Here is a 14,349-nt window from a genome sequence, read left to right as displayed (position 1 = left end):
GTTGTAAAGTGAATTTGTCCCATTTTATGACCTTTCCTGCCACAGTTGTTAAGTGAGTCACAACAGATGTTAAGTTAGTGAACACGATTGTTAAGTGAATCTGGTTTCCTTATTGACTCTGGACTAGAACACCTCCAAGATCCCTTCCAGCTCTATTCTGATCCTGTACCATTTCAGACGAGCGACTGTCCCGTCTCTTCTCCCCCCGCCCACGCCAAATTCTCGCGGGAAAGGGAACTTTGGGTGGGTCCCGCTTCGAGGCCTCCCCAGGAGCGAAAACGGCCAGCAGAGGTCGCTGCTTGGCCGCCGCCTCAGCCCGGCGCTCTCCCCACCCTCCGTCCCGTCCCGTCTCCAAAACGCCCGAGCAGCTGCCGGCGGGCAAAGAGCCTGCGGTGCGCCTCGGAGGAGACCCTCGGGCCGGGCTGGGAGTCGGAGAAGGGAGTCGACCGGCCATGCAGCGGGACGAATGGGACGAGCAGAGCGAGCTGCGGGAGCTCAACGCCGGCCTGGAGCTCTACGTGCGGCGGGTGCTGGACTTGGAGCAGGAGAACCGGCGCTTGGCGCAGGAGCTGGCCGCCTTGCGCGGCTGGGAAGGGCGCGCCTGCCGCTGGCAGGAGAAGGAGCAAGAGGTGGCCGAGCTGCGCTGCGTGGTGGCCGAGCTGAGCCGGGCTAAAGGCGAAGCCGAGCTGGAGCGGGAGGCGCTGCGCCAAGAGCGGGACCACTTGGAGAGGCTGAGCGCGCAAGCCGGGGAGCTGCGCCGCCGCCGCCTGGAGCCCGAGCTGGCCCAGCAGCAGCAACGGCTGGCGGGGCTGCTGGCCGACTGCGCCGCCCTGGAGGCGCTGTTGGAGCAGCTGCTGGGCGAGCACGAGAGGCTGCGGGAAGCGCGCAAGCAGCTCCCGGCCGCGCTGCTGCCTGCCCCGCGCGTCCTGCGGGCTGGGCGCGTGGAGCAGCGGCGGCGGCTGGAGGCCGACTACGCGCTGGAGCTGCGTTGGAGCTGCGCGCAGAGCCTGGAGCGCTACGAGGCCGAACTTCGGGCGCTGCAGGAGCTCGAGGGCCGCCTCGGCCACCAAGAGCTGCAGAAGCTGCGCGCCCAGAGCCAGGAGAGCCGCCGCCGCCTCGAGGAGCTGTGGCGCCGCTGCCGGGAGCTTTGCGCGCTGGGCGAGCGGCTGGAAGAGGAGCGGCTGGCGCAGCAGGAGCGCCACGGCGCCGAGCTGGCCGAGTACCAGGTGAGGCCGTCGGGCAGGGCCAGCGAGGGAGCCCAGATGCGGGGGCTGAAGCGCCGGCTGCCCTTTTTAGAAAGCTGGTTGGGTCGTCCGAAAAGTCCCTTGGCCTGTTCCAGGTTTTTCTTTTTTTAAACAGCGGTAGGAAAAGGTGACTCGCCTTCCTTTTCGGACTTGCCCGTTTTGCTTTCCTTTGCCAGACCCAAAGCGATCTGAACTGGCGGTACTAGACAGAATAAGAGAATAACAGAGTGGGAAGGGACCTTGGAGGTCTTCTAGTCCAGCTCCCTACTTAAGGCAGGAGACCCAACACCTTTCCAGACAAACAGTTGTCCAATCTCTTCTTGAAAACCTCCAGTAAGTGAACATTCACAACTTCTGGAGGCAAACAATTCCACTAATTAATTTAGTTTTCCTCTAATGCTTTCATGCCATCACATGTATATAATCGCAGGAACATTAACAATCACCTGATGTTATTCCCACATTTCACCTCAAGAGTAACTGACGGAGTAATTTGCCCTCTGATAGTTTAACCAAGGCCCCCAATAAAGCAAGAGAGAGTTTATGCTTTGACATCCTTCCTTAGAGGTGTGGCATTTGTCAGTACAGGCAGTCCTGGACTTATGACCACAATTGAGCCCAACATTTGTGTTGCTAAGTGAGACCGTTGTTAAGTGAGTTTTGCTCCATTTTACAATTCTGGGAGTTGGAGTCCACCTACCAGAAAGCTTCCAAGGTTGGGAAACGCTGCTCTAGACCCGTGTTCCTGTTACTTTCCCCTTGCTACAAGCCTACAAGCAGTTATTCCTCGGAGGGTAAAGAATTAAATTCAGCCTGGAAAAGTTATTCCATCTTATCCCCATGAAGCAAATGATTGGATGGCTCACATTTTGGTTTCTCCTGTCCAAGACCAGGACAAAATGTTCTCTCTGGAAGAGAGAAATTAAGACATCTCACCCTTTCTACCCTCCCCTGTTGGAAATAGCTTGGCCAGGTTTAAATTTCACTGGGGGCAGCTTGCCATGATTATTCTGCAGAGGTTTTGGCTCCGGTGAAAGACTATAAAATGCTCAGATGGAATGGCAGCCAGCTTTTTTTTATTTTATTTTTTTACAGAAAGCCTGTTGGACTCAGTGTGAAGAGACAGGTGTCATGACACCTGTACCATTGAGTGGAAAAGCAGCTGGGAAAGTGTAATAAATATATCTCTGGGGCCGTCTGGATAAGCAGCATATTTATTACCCGAATGAAGGTGAATATATGTGTCCTAGGATAATATTGCAGGATCTAACCTGGGTTGGCTAGGCTAGAGAAAAGTTTCCTGAAGATGGGCTTCTGCACCAGTCCAAAAGCTTGGAAGACTAAACCTCTGGCCTTGACCCAGGTTGGATCCTGTAATATTTATTACACTTTGCTAGCTACTTTCTTAAAGATTTGTATCTCAGCCTTATTTTGTCCAACTCAAGGGGACAAGTTCTGTTTTCCCACAACAAGCACCCTGGGCTGAGAGAGAGGGATTGGCCCAAAGTCACCCAGCTGGCTTTCATGCCTAAGGTAGGAGTAGAACTCACCATCTCCTGGTGGATTGGCTCCAAATCACCCAGCTAGCTTTCATGCCTAGGGAGGGATTAGAACTCACAGCCTCCTGGTGATTGGCCCAAAGTCACCCAGCCGGCTTTCGTGCCTAAGGTAGGACTAGAACTTGTGATCTTCTGATCTCTCTAGTTCAGCACCTTCACCACTATATCAAACGGGGCCTATATGTGGTAGCTGGAAGGGTCACTGATCCAGACATGTGTGCGGACTTCTGTTGCTATCAGTTGAATACATTTTGATCTCTTGTTGCATTTGAAATAACACAATTGTGCGTATGGAAAGTCTCACCAGGTGCATCAAAGTTCTATTTATTTATTTTTGCTGTGCCATTAAGTGCCTCTGACAAACCCCCCCAGATGAGGAGAGCAGAAAAGTAAGAGTGATCTATCTCTCTTGCTGTTTCCAAACCTTTGGCGTTCAGGGTTATATGCCTCTGGATTCTCTGTGCTGTGAAAAGCCATAAATTCATCTGCTGAAATTTGGTTCTCCTGTTTTCCTGCCATTAAGCTAATGGCCATCATCATGCTTTTTGGCAGCACAGTTTGGAAATTAATTACAATAAGAACATCTTTGCTTAATTTTGAATTCCAGGCCATCAGTCACCTTGGATGGCCTCTATGATTTTATAATAGAAAGGGAAAGGGAACTTGCTCTGAACTTTTTCTTCATCTTTTAGGAAGGATGAAACGGCTGCAAAGCAACCTTTATGATATTCTTACTATAGCGATTAGGGCATTTTCTCTCCTGTGGCTGCCGTTTTTAATAAGGCTTAGGTGAAAGTTAATTAATCCAGCTCTTTATCTCAATTTCCAGTGGAAAACATTTTGTTCCCATTAATGAAGAATGGAGCCTGCCGTGTGCTGCAGCTGCCTAAAAAGCCAATGCACTCTTAGGCGGGATCAAAAGAGGGGTAGCATCAAGAGCATGAAAAGTGTTAGTACCACTTTAGAAAGCCTTGGTAAGACCACACTTGGAATATTGCATCCAGTTTTGGTCGCCGTGATACAAAAAAGATGTTCAGATTCTGGAAAGAGTGCAGAGAAGAGCAACGAAGGTGATTAGGGGACTGGAGGCTAAAACACAGGAGGAACAGTTGCTGGAATTGGGTATGTTGAGTTGAATGGAGAGAAGGAGGGATGTGATAGCTGTTGCCCATATTTACGGGTCTGACACAGAGAAACGGGGGTCTGCCTATTCTCCAAAGCACCTGAAGGCAGGACAAAAAGTAACGGGTGGAAGATGATGAAAGAGAGATCAAACCTAGAACTAAGGAGAGATTTCCTGAGGAAACAGTGGAACAACCTGCCTTCAGAAGTTGTGGGTGCTCCATCATTGGAGGTTCTTAAGAAGAGACTGGACAGCCATCAGTCTGAAATGGTATAAGGTCTTCTGCTTGAGCAAGGGGGTTGGACTAGAAGACCTCCAAGGTCCCTTTCAACTCTATTATTGTATAGTCTAAGAAACTATGAACTGAATGAGCTCTTGAACTTAACGAACTTCAAGAACTTAAAAAGTGAATAATACTTTTACTCACATCTAAGTACTGATACAGATCATCGTCATTTAGCGACCGCAGTTGGTACTGGGAACTCAGTCATTAAGAGAAGCAGCCACTAAGTGAAACGGCAACTGTGCTTACCATCTGACTTCAGCTTTCCAAGTCTGCAAAGGTTGTAAATAATGAGTTGTAAAGCCGCCTTTTCATCACTGTCAGAACTAGGAATGGCCGCTAAATGAGGCACTTGCTAAACAAGGATGATGCACCAAAGTACCGGCCAAGTCCGAGAACCCAACTGCGATGGGAAGAGGCAGAATTATATTTGTTTGGATTGTCGGAATGCCTTTTCTGGAGGTGCCACGGCAGGTTGCAGATGGTTGCGATCCTGTCTTTCTTTCTCTTGCTGCCGGTGGGAGATATTTTAAGACTTGCATTATGTCTCCCCTCAATATTCGTTTGGCTAAGCTGTCCCAGCCTTTTCAACAGTCCTAATGGAGCCAAAGCACTTTCCCTACTCTTGAGTTAAAGCACTAGGTGTCCTCTCCTGTCAGCAAAAGGTTGGCGAGATGTTAGCCAGCCCTCCTGCCGGTTCCTGCCCTGCCCTCTGTTGTGACTTTCCAAGTCACTGCTGAATGGTGTTGATTTACGAGCGTGCCAGTTGTTGTAGGCAACACAAGACGATGACTTTCCTTCCCTGGCTTTGCTGTTCACTTCACCAGCTATCCACCAGGTACAGTCCTGCAGAGGGGGGAGCCAGCTGGACTCCAGGATTTTCCTAGGGCTTCCGTAATTTAGTAATCTGCTATTCCTCCCACCCACCACCCACCCTGTTTGAGCATTCTTCCAGGTTGAAATAATGTGGAACAAAAAACATCAACACCAGGAACTAAATCATGCCAGGGAGGAGGGAGGGAGGACAAGTGAACTGACTAGCTCAAGGGTGTGTATCTACACCCTCTTTCCAAGCTGTGGACTTCACCTCCCAGAATTCCTGAGTCAGCCTGGCCGCAAAGGGGCCACAGTGGCCCACCCCCTGGACTGTCTGAACAAACATGGGGAGGGGGCGGGGAATCAAATGATTTAAGGATTGGGAAATTGACAGAATTCCATTCAACATCCAGTATTATCTGTGGCACTGAAGAGGCAGCTGTTAGAGAAAGAGGGAAGGAGGGAGAGAGGGAGGGAGGAGATAGATAGATAGATAGATAGATAGATAGATAGATAGATAGATAGATGTCACGTTTTTGGAATGGGTGGGAGATGTAAAGAAGCTGGTGGGATCAACTGATCGTGCTTTGTGATCAAACAACTGACTACCTGGCTATCGTGGTGGAAGAAAGTATTGAAATCTGCAAATCTCTAAAGAATTGTTTCCAGGTAGCTTATGCACAGGTGCCAAGCAGCTTAAAGCTCCAGTGTGGAAAGCCCCCCTCACTGCAAACCAAGCATTGATAAAGCTGGGCTTTTGATCACATCAACGTATCTCGATTTACAACCATTTGTTTAGTGACCTTTTGAAGGTACAACGGCAATGAAACAAATGATTTATGACCATTTATCACGCTGGTGTCCCGTTGCAGCATCCCCTTGGTCACGTGATCAAAATTCAGACGCTTGCCGACTGGCTCGTATTTATGATGGTTGCAGTGCCCCGAGGTTACATGATCCACTTTTGCCACTTTCTGACAAGCAAAGTCAATGGGGAAGCCAGATTCACTTAACAACTGTGTTACTAACTTAACAACTGCAGTGATTCATGTAATAACTGTGGTAGGAAAGGTTGTAAAATGGGGCAAAACTCACCTAACAAATGTTTCATTTAGCAACATAAGTTTGGGGCTCAATTGTGGTTGTAACGTGAGGACTACCTGAACCAGCCAACCATCGTGATTATTTCTGTGTTTTGTTCTAGATGATAATTGAAGCTCTTGAAGAAGAGAAGAACTACTTAACCATGTCCATTGCAGAGTACCTGAAGGATTATCATGAACTCCTGCAAGTGAAAGCCGCCCTCAGCCTTGAAATTGCAACTTACAGGTAAAATATATATTTTACTCTGCAGGAAAACACAAGGGAAGCTTTAGCCTCATTTTACACCAGGGGTAGGCAACCTTGGCTCTTTTATGACTCGTGGACTTCAACTCCCAGAATATATACACATATATATTTGCAGAGGACAAATAAAATTAATCACTATATTCAACACAGAATTATATCCATTCATTTATTTACTTCCACTGTATTTTACTTATGGGACATTTCAATTCACGTAGCAATGTTGAAACTGATTACAAATCTATGAAATTCCTTGGCTGCATTATTGTTTTATAACTCAGAATGAATAGAAAAAGATTTCCTCGGTGTTTAAATATTATGGGTCTTTAAAGGCAACTGACTTAAATTTCTTATTGCTTTCCAGGAATCTTAGCTATCAAACGTTTCCAAAATAACTCCTTATAGAGCGTAGATAGCCATCCTGCATTATCTGCTCAAAACATTTGGCAGTGAAACTGAAAATGTTGCTTTGAGAGATTACACAGTTTAATATATTGTACTTGTTGCCTTTAATGAGCCCAGCATTTAATAGCAGCTGTAGGAGAATGTCCATATTGTCATAGTTGTAACTTTAGCATTTCTTACGGAGAGATTTTTACCAGCAGTCAATTTGGCAGATTGATTTATTGTATCTTAAACATCTTTTTATATCTATCCATAATATAATTTTAAAAAATTCAAAGGATACATTTTTAAAAAATTGTTTTCAGAGTATGAGCCAATTGTCAGTTAGCAATGATACTGAGAAACTAAACATCTTCAAAGAAAAACAAGAAAGTCCAGTTGGAAAAGCACCTTTGGGGCAACCATGATCTGGATGGCTGAGAATCTCCGTCGACACAGCCAGGATAGTTGCTTGGGTCATGTTCATATTTCTGATTGAGAAATACTATACTGGACATACACTTTTTAATTTGTTATTAATTCACTTTTGTTCTTCTGTACGGCAGAGCTTTGTTAGAAGGAGAGAGTAATCAATGGATTCTCATGTGGAATGAAGAACATGGAAGAAAATTACCCCAAGGTACAAAATATGAAAATGTATAAACTGCCTGGATTATTTGGGTCAATTGCCAGGAGACTGTGAGTCCTAGTTCTGCCTTAGCCATGAAAGCTAGCTGAGTGATTTTCAGCTACTTACAGGAGACTGAGAATTCTAGTTCCGCCTTAGCCATGAAAGCTGGTTGGGTGATTTGGGCCAATCACCAGGAAACTGAGAATTCTGGTTCCGCCCTAGCCATGAAAGCCAGCTGGGGAATTTGAGCCAGTAACTTTGTCCTTGCCCAACCCACCTCACAAGGCTGTTGTTGTGGGGAAAGGAGGAGGAGGGAGGTGTGTTAGATATGTTTGCCGTCTTGAGTTATTTGTAAAAATAATAAAGGTGGGATATGAACTAAATAAATATAAATAAATACTAATTAATTAATAAAATTAATGAATTGATTACATGGTATTAACAGCCACTTTCATTTCTCTCCTGGCAGATGAACGAAAACTGCATTACGCATACGGCAACCGATACTCCGCTTATCAACAGGAGAAAGGAAAGAGAGCTCTTCCCGCAATTCCAAAAGTTGACCTAAGATATAAATTCCCACAAACAAATATTAGCCGCTCGGTGGTTTCTTCATCTAGGACAGAAAGTGCTGCAAAGCAAACAGTTTTCCCTGAGAAAAAAGCGCTCCCAAAGGAACCCTTCGGGTTGGGACAGCATCCTTCAGCTGCCGGCAAAAGGTACGTGACTCACGAAAGAAGCCTGATAGGACAAAGAGAAAGACAGAGCTTTACGTCGCCTTATCGGATGAGCAGAGAAGGTGGCGGTCAGCCAAGACCACCAGCGCCTGAAAGGAAGACCACCGAAATGGGAAGTATGGTGTCTGCTTTAAAAGAATCCACCATCCTTCAGAAGCAAATGAGAAGGCCAATGAGTTCTGAAGGCATCAAGGCAACAGTGATTGTCTCTCCACCTCTGTCTTACAGCTCAACCTCTTCTTCTAAAGGAGGTCAGTATGAGAGGGAAGAGACTTTGGGTCAGATCAATAAACTAATCGAAGAGGGCAAACCAGGAAAAGAAGAAAAAGACCTTTTGGTAGAAGGAGTTGAGCAGAAGGTGACCAAAGAAGTAACAGGATCTGCCATGAAGAACGGTGAGAGACTGAAGGGGGTAGAAAAACATGTTCAAAAGAAAGTTGAAATTAAGGAAAGTGTGGATAACAAAGAGGATACAGTGGAACATGGTATCTTTAAAGATAAGACAAAAGAAGAGAAATTAATGAAAGATAAGAGGCCTTCTAGCAGATGGGAGGAACAGGTTAAAGGGGAGGCAGAAGAAAGAAAGAATCCAGAAATCACAGAAACATTTGGAAGGGAGAAAATTGTGACCATCTCCTCAGAAAGCCAAGAAACTGTTGAAATCCCTATTCACTGTTCAGGACACAGTGAAGGCAAAATCCTAAAGAAGAATCACAACACAGAGATAACACTACAAGACCTCAAAACTTCTCCAGAAAAATCAAAAAGTGAAACTGAATTTAAACTCGGCAATGAAATAATTCCGGATAATATAAGCAAAGAAGAGAATTCTAAAGCAGATACTTCGCTCACTGAGAGTATAGCAGAGAACATTGTTTCTGACATCCTTAAAGGTTTTGTACAAAAGTCTTCAGAGGAAGGATTTTCTCCTGAAGCTAAAATAATTTCCTTTGAAAAGAAAGACATTTCTGAAGATGGAAAAGTGAAAACCGAGTTCAGCATAGAATCCACAGTTCAAAGAGATGGACTTGGCATGTCTAATAAGTCTGAACTGGGAAGTTTCTTAGAGAAAGATATTAAAAAAGTATTGGATGATACTAAAGGAAGTTTAGATGAAAATGTCATAGAAGGTATAATTAACGCTGGGATGAAAGGAATGGAAGACAAGGCCAAGAGGACTATTAAAGTTGAAATAATTGAAGAGCCTGCAACTATAGTTGATGAAAAGGTGGAGTTTTCAACACCATTCGAAGTAGAAGAAGCAGAAGATACGTTACTCAATTTGAGAGAACATCCATATTATAGTGATAAAGAGAAAGCGACCACAAGTGTCGCTGGAGACCTTAAGGAAAAACAAGCCGATGAGATTGTGCCTCATATGGAAGAAGTATCTGAGGGGGATGAGGTAGTGGATGAAGAAAAGTATTTTGTTTCCACTCCAGATGAATACCCATTTGGATATGTGGAAGGAGAAAGTTCTACCTATGGTCAAATCCATTTTGAAGAAGAATCAGTGGTCAAATATGCTTGGCAAGATGAATTTCTGGAAGGGTCTCAAACCAACATAAAGGAAACCATGGCTTCACCAGAATTGATTTATCAAGTAACTGGCACAAATGCCAGGCCCTTTATTTCAAAGGCAGACTCCCCCAAAGAAGAAGTGGCCCATGTTGAATCTGTAGTTATTAAGAAGGAGATTAAAATCCCACATGAATTTCAGGAGTCAATAAAAGAGGTTTTTTCTCAACAGGCAAAGGACCCTAAACATCAGTTGAAAGAGGCACTAGGAAAACTGGAAGCAACTCTTCCAGAACACATGAAACAAGAACTCGGTGAACTCACAAAAGAGGACAAAGCTGATTCTAGTACCTTGGAAGTGGATATTAAAAAAGTAGAGCATCCTGAAAAAGAGGGTCTATTTACTATTGTTGCAGAAGTTAATTTATCCCAGACAATAGACTCTGATCAGTTGAGTACAGAATTACTTGATGAAATGGTGACCAAGGAGATAAAATTTCCCAAACAGTCACCAAAGGAAGGTGGCTTTGTTCAATATATACAAGAACCAGAAATCTGGCAGGATGAAAAACATCAAGCAGATGTTTCCTCCACACTTTGGACCACAGAAGAAACCAGTAAGAGAGAAGACGCCTATCCTTCTAAAGAATCATTTGATATCAACAGACGCATCAGGCATGTTGTAGTTGGTCCAACTGAAATTCTCAAGACTGAACATGTTTTTTATGAAGGTCCTATTTCTGAAACTTTAGACTTTGGAACAATGGACTTTACAACAGGAGAGGCAGGTCAATTCATGAAGTCAGTGAAGCTGAGTCCTGAAACAATGGAAACCACAGAAAAAATAATTTACAAAAGTCCTATTTATACATCTGAAAAAGTGAGTTATCCTGAAAATTCTACTCGGACCCAGGTTTCAAGTGATATTAGATCCTCCAAGCATATCACATTGGATTCAAAACAAATTGTTGAAGAGGCCACTTTTGAGGGATCACCTTCAGACTTGTCATCAGATAATAGCAGGGATATCTTTTCCAAGATGGAAGATCCCACAGCAATCAGCACATCAATAAAACACATTCAAATAGATCCCAAAGAAATACACATTGAACGAGAAATATATGAAGTGCCTTTTCCCACTGGAGACTATGATCTGTCTGAAGAAACAATAAAAAAGATTACATTAGGACAAAAGGACACACCAACATCTGACCAAAACATTTATGAAGGTTCCTTCACCAAGACATCAGATGATGCTTCAATCAAGCTTGGTGAGGAGAAGGTGCTGGATGTTAACACTACAATCAGACGTATTAAATTAAGTCCGAAGGAATTTGTAAGTGAACAAATTGTTTTTACAGAGCCCATTTCTGAACAGCATCAAAAGGTTAGTGAATTGGGGCAGATGTTTCCTTCTGAAGAGTCCTTACATCATATTAAATTAGGGCAGAAAGAAGTCCAGAGCCATGACATCATGTCCCAAGGTTTTGTTTTGCAATCTTCAGGAAGTCTTTCTTCAAAAGAAGACACCTTGGGAAAAATAAGTCCTGCAGAGATCAGCAGATCAACACATCACATTCAAATTGGGCAAGGGCTCCGTGATCCTGATGCTCAGCCCTTCAGCGGGATGGAATTTCTCCCCACAGATGGCCCATCAGAAAACAATAGACCTGTTGGACAAATCAAACTAGGAAAGAAAGAAGCATCGTTCACCTTCCACATGGACATAAGCAAAATGGCTGGGAGAGAACCACAAGCTACCTTAGTTGTATCAAGTAGGAAAGAGGCAGGCAACGGTCAGCCAGAAGGCAGCACGGAAGAAGCTTGGAAAGATCCAGAAGGTGAACAGAAGTTAGTGGAGTCCACGTTTGATCAGACGGTGCAACTGCAAAGAATGGTTGACCAACGATCAGTAATTTCAGATGAGAAGAAAATTGCCCTCCTCTACTTGAATGAAAACAAGGGAGAGGAGGAGGAAGAAGAGGGACCCTGGTTTTAAACAGTAAAATTTCCAAGATTTGTTTTTAAAGCCTAGAAGCTTCACTGCTGCATCGTTGAGTTTTAAGCCTCGGGATTTCTCATCATTTTGCCCTTAACAAGGAACTGAGGACGTGGAGCGTAAAATTTTCTGATACAGTAATATTTTAGCAGCATTCTTTGCTCAAATTATGTTAGATTTCATTTTACGGATGCTGTGGCCTCTCAAAGAGATTTTTTTTTTGTAGTTTCCTTATTTCTATTTGAAAAAGGATTTAAGTGAATGTAGGAAAATACCATTTTTGCTCAATTCAAGAAGAGTAGCCGTTTTTTTAAAAAAATGACAAAAGCCTGATCATTTCAATCAAAATCATACTGACTCACGTGGATTGCCCAGAATAAACATACAGATCGTCCTTGACTTACAACCACAATTAGGATTAGAAAATTCTTCGTTAAGTGGAATGGTGGTTAAGTGGAGCATTATGGACAACATTCAATTTTTACAACCATTTCTACTGCGGTTTAATATTAAGTGAATCTAGCTTCCTCCATTGATTTTGCTTAAATCCTGACTGGATCAAGGTTGACTCAACCTTCCATCCTTCTGAGGTTGGTAAAATGAGGACCTAGATCAGTGGCTCTCAACCTGTGAGTCGGGACCCCATTTGGGGTCAAACGACCATTTCGCGGGGGTCGCCAAACAACGCAGTCCGCCATCTTTTTTTCCCCTTTTCCTTAGCTGTGCTACTCCCTTTTATTCTATTGGCTTTTGAAAGCCAATAGAATAGACTCTCTTGAATAGAGTCTAATTCTATTGGCTTTCAAAAGCCAATAGGAATTGTCCAGGCTGTCTCTGCCCTGCTGAGCCCGCCAAAAGTCCCATTCTGCAAACGGTGCTGCACCAGTTGAGTAGTCCTCGACTTACAACCGGTTGAGTAGTCCTCGACTTACGACCGGTTGGGGGTCGCAGCATTAAAAAGGTTGAGAACCACTGGCCTAGATTGTTGGGGGTGGGGGAAATATGCTGACTGTGTAAACCGCTTAGAGAGGGCTGTAAAGCAGTGGAAAGCAGTATATCAGTCTAAGTGCTATTGCTATTAAGATGGGTGGACTTCAACTACCAGAATTCCCCTGCCAGCCAAACAGAGCACAATACTCTATATATGGCTGGCTGGGGGATTCTGGGATTGAAGTCTGTCCATCTTAAAGTTGCTAGTTTGGGAAATTGATCACACAGCTTATCAACCACGGTCTTGCCTTCACAATACGATAGACACAATTTCTGCAAGTCATAGTAATTATTTTTGAATATTTATATAGCTTGGTATGTACACATTTTGGGTCTTTTTTTGTTCTCTCTTTTTTATGTTAGGTGCTATCTTAGACAATCTGTTGGCTATCTATTGGCAGCAATGTCAGGATTTTAAATTTAAATTTAGGGGTCTTTTCAGAGGTAATTTGACAGATTCTTTCAGTAGAATTTATCAACCGATGCTTACATTGTGGCACAAATGGATTTGCACTTATAATTTAAGCTGATTTCACTATTTGTTATTGTATATCAACAGCTGAATCAGGGTTTTTGTCCACAAAGAGCAAAACCGATGAAAGTTTATTAATTATCTTTATCTAAATATGCACTTAGGGCAAATCTGTTTCATTGAAAAGTGTGCTTTGATCATGAAAAATATAACCATTACCTCAGCAATATTCAGTCTTATTTAAATTTTTTTTTTTTGGCAGTCAAAAGTAAACTATGGAATTTTGGAGGGAAATATTTTATTTAATTGAAATATAGGCTCCCTTGATTATTTTTTCCAGAGGGTGGAAGAATCTTCCACTTCATAATGCTGCAAGCCTAATTTGGAAACAAAATTTCAGTAGACGTTTTTATATAAAAATGTGCCTTCTCATTAAAGTGCAGAATCTGAAACTAATAAAAATGCCAGGTTTAAGTTAATTGAAAGCAATAAAGTAGAGGTGCTTGTAATTAACTTGCTCCATCGCTTCTAATTCTAGTAAGCTTGATGTTGTAGTTGTGTAAGTGAACTGAAGAAGAAAACATGGGAGTGACAATGTGAGCTATGCACAATTGTAGGTTGAAGTTGGTCATAGTAAGTGATCACAAAGACTATAGTAGATATTTCAACTAGTGAGTAATGTCAAGTGGGATTTGGTAGTCTATTTTGCCCAGGAATAATCATAGTTGTAATGTTGGTGATGGTTTAATGTTGCACTTTTATTTCTGTTGAGCATTAAACGTTGAAAAAGTATGTGTGTCTTTCTCCTTTTTAATGCCAAAAACCATCCCAGATATAACTTTCAAATCTTACTTTCTTCTTAGTTTGGAAGTAATTGAGTGGGCTTCTATCTGTAGTGATTGGATCCAGCTACAAGACCATATAAAGGTAGTTCTCGACTTATAACTGCAGTTGGTACTGGAATTCCATTTTAGGTCATTGTAGCCATAAGTCGAGTTGGACCTGATTTTACTACAATTTTTTCAACCAGTTGTTAAGCAAATCACCCATGTTTAATGTTAAAGGAATCCAGTTTCCCCAATGGGCTTTTTTTTTTGCTGGAAATTGCCCCCTCCCCAAAAGTTAACGAATTGCAATCAGTACCGCAAGATGATGCAAATGGTCATAGATCTGAGCCAGTTGCCAACATGTCCAAATTGCAGTCACATGAATGTGAGAGTGATACAAGAGTCTTAAGTGTGACTGC

At 43.3% G+C, this 14,349-nt stretch overlaps 1 protein-coding gene across 2 annotated transcripts; it reads left to right on the top strand.

Moving 5' to 3' along the window:
* Positions 1-328: 328 nt before the first annotated feature.
* SYNM (synemin) lies at positions 329-12,276 on the top strand. Of its 2 annotated transcripts, none has more exons than XM_039362105.1 (4): positions 329-1,226; positions 6,230-6,354; positions 7,323-7,396; positions 7,857-12,276. In XM_039362105.1, exons 1-4 carry the CDS (start codon positions 453-455, stop codon positions 11,639-11,641), a joined length of 4,758 nt encoding a protein of 1,585 aa, XP_039218039.1. In that variant the 5' UTR covers positions 329-452; the 3' UTR covers positions 11,642-12,276. The 2 variants fall into 2 exon arrangements, with proteins under 2 accessions (XP_039218039.1, XP_039218040.1); XM_039362106.1 differs by lacking the exon at positions 329-1,226 and adding an exon at positions 2,360-2,475.
* Positions 12,277-14,349: the final 2,073 nt, after the last annotated feature.

Source organism: Crotalus tigris, unplaced genomic scaffold (genome assembly GCF_016545835.1).
Source record: "Crotalus tigris isolate CLP2741 ecotype Arizona unplaced genomic scaffold, ASM1654583v1 scf7180000019364.2947544272:3078424, whole genome shotgun sequence".
In the NCBI taxonomy this organism is placed as follows: Eukaryota; Metazoa; Chordata; class Lepidosauria; order Squamata; family Viperidae; genus Crotalus; species Crotalus tigris.
This window is presented reverse-complemented; position numbering and strand designations above follow the sequence as displayed.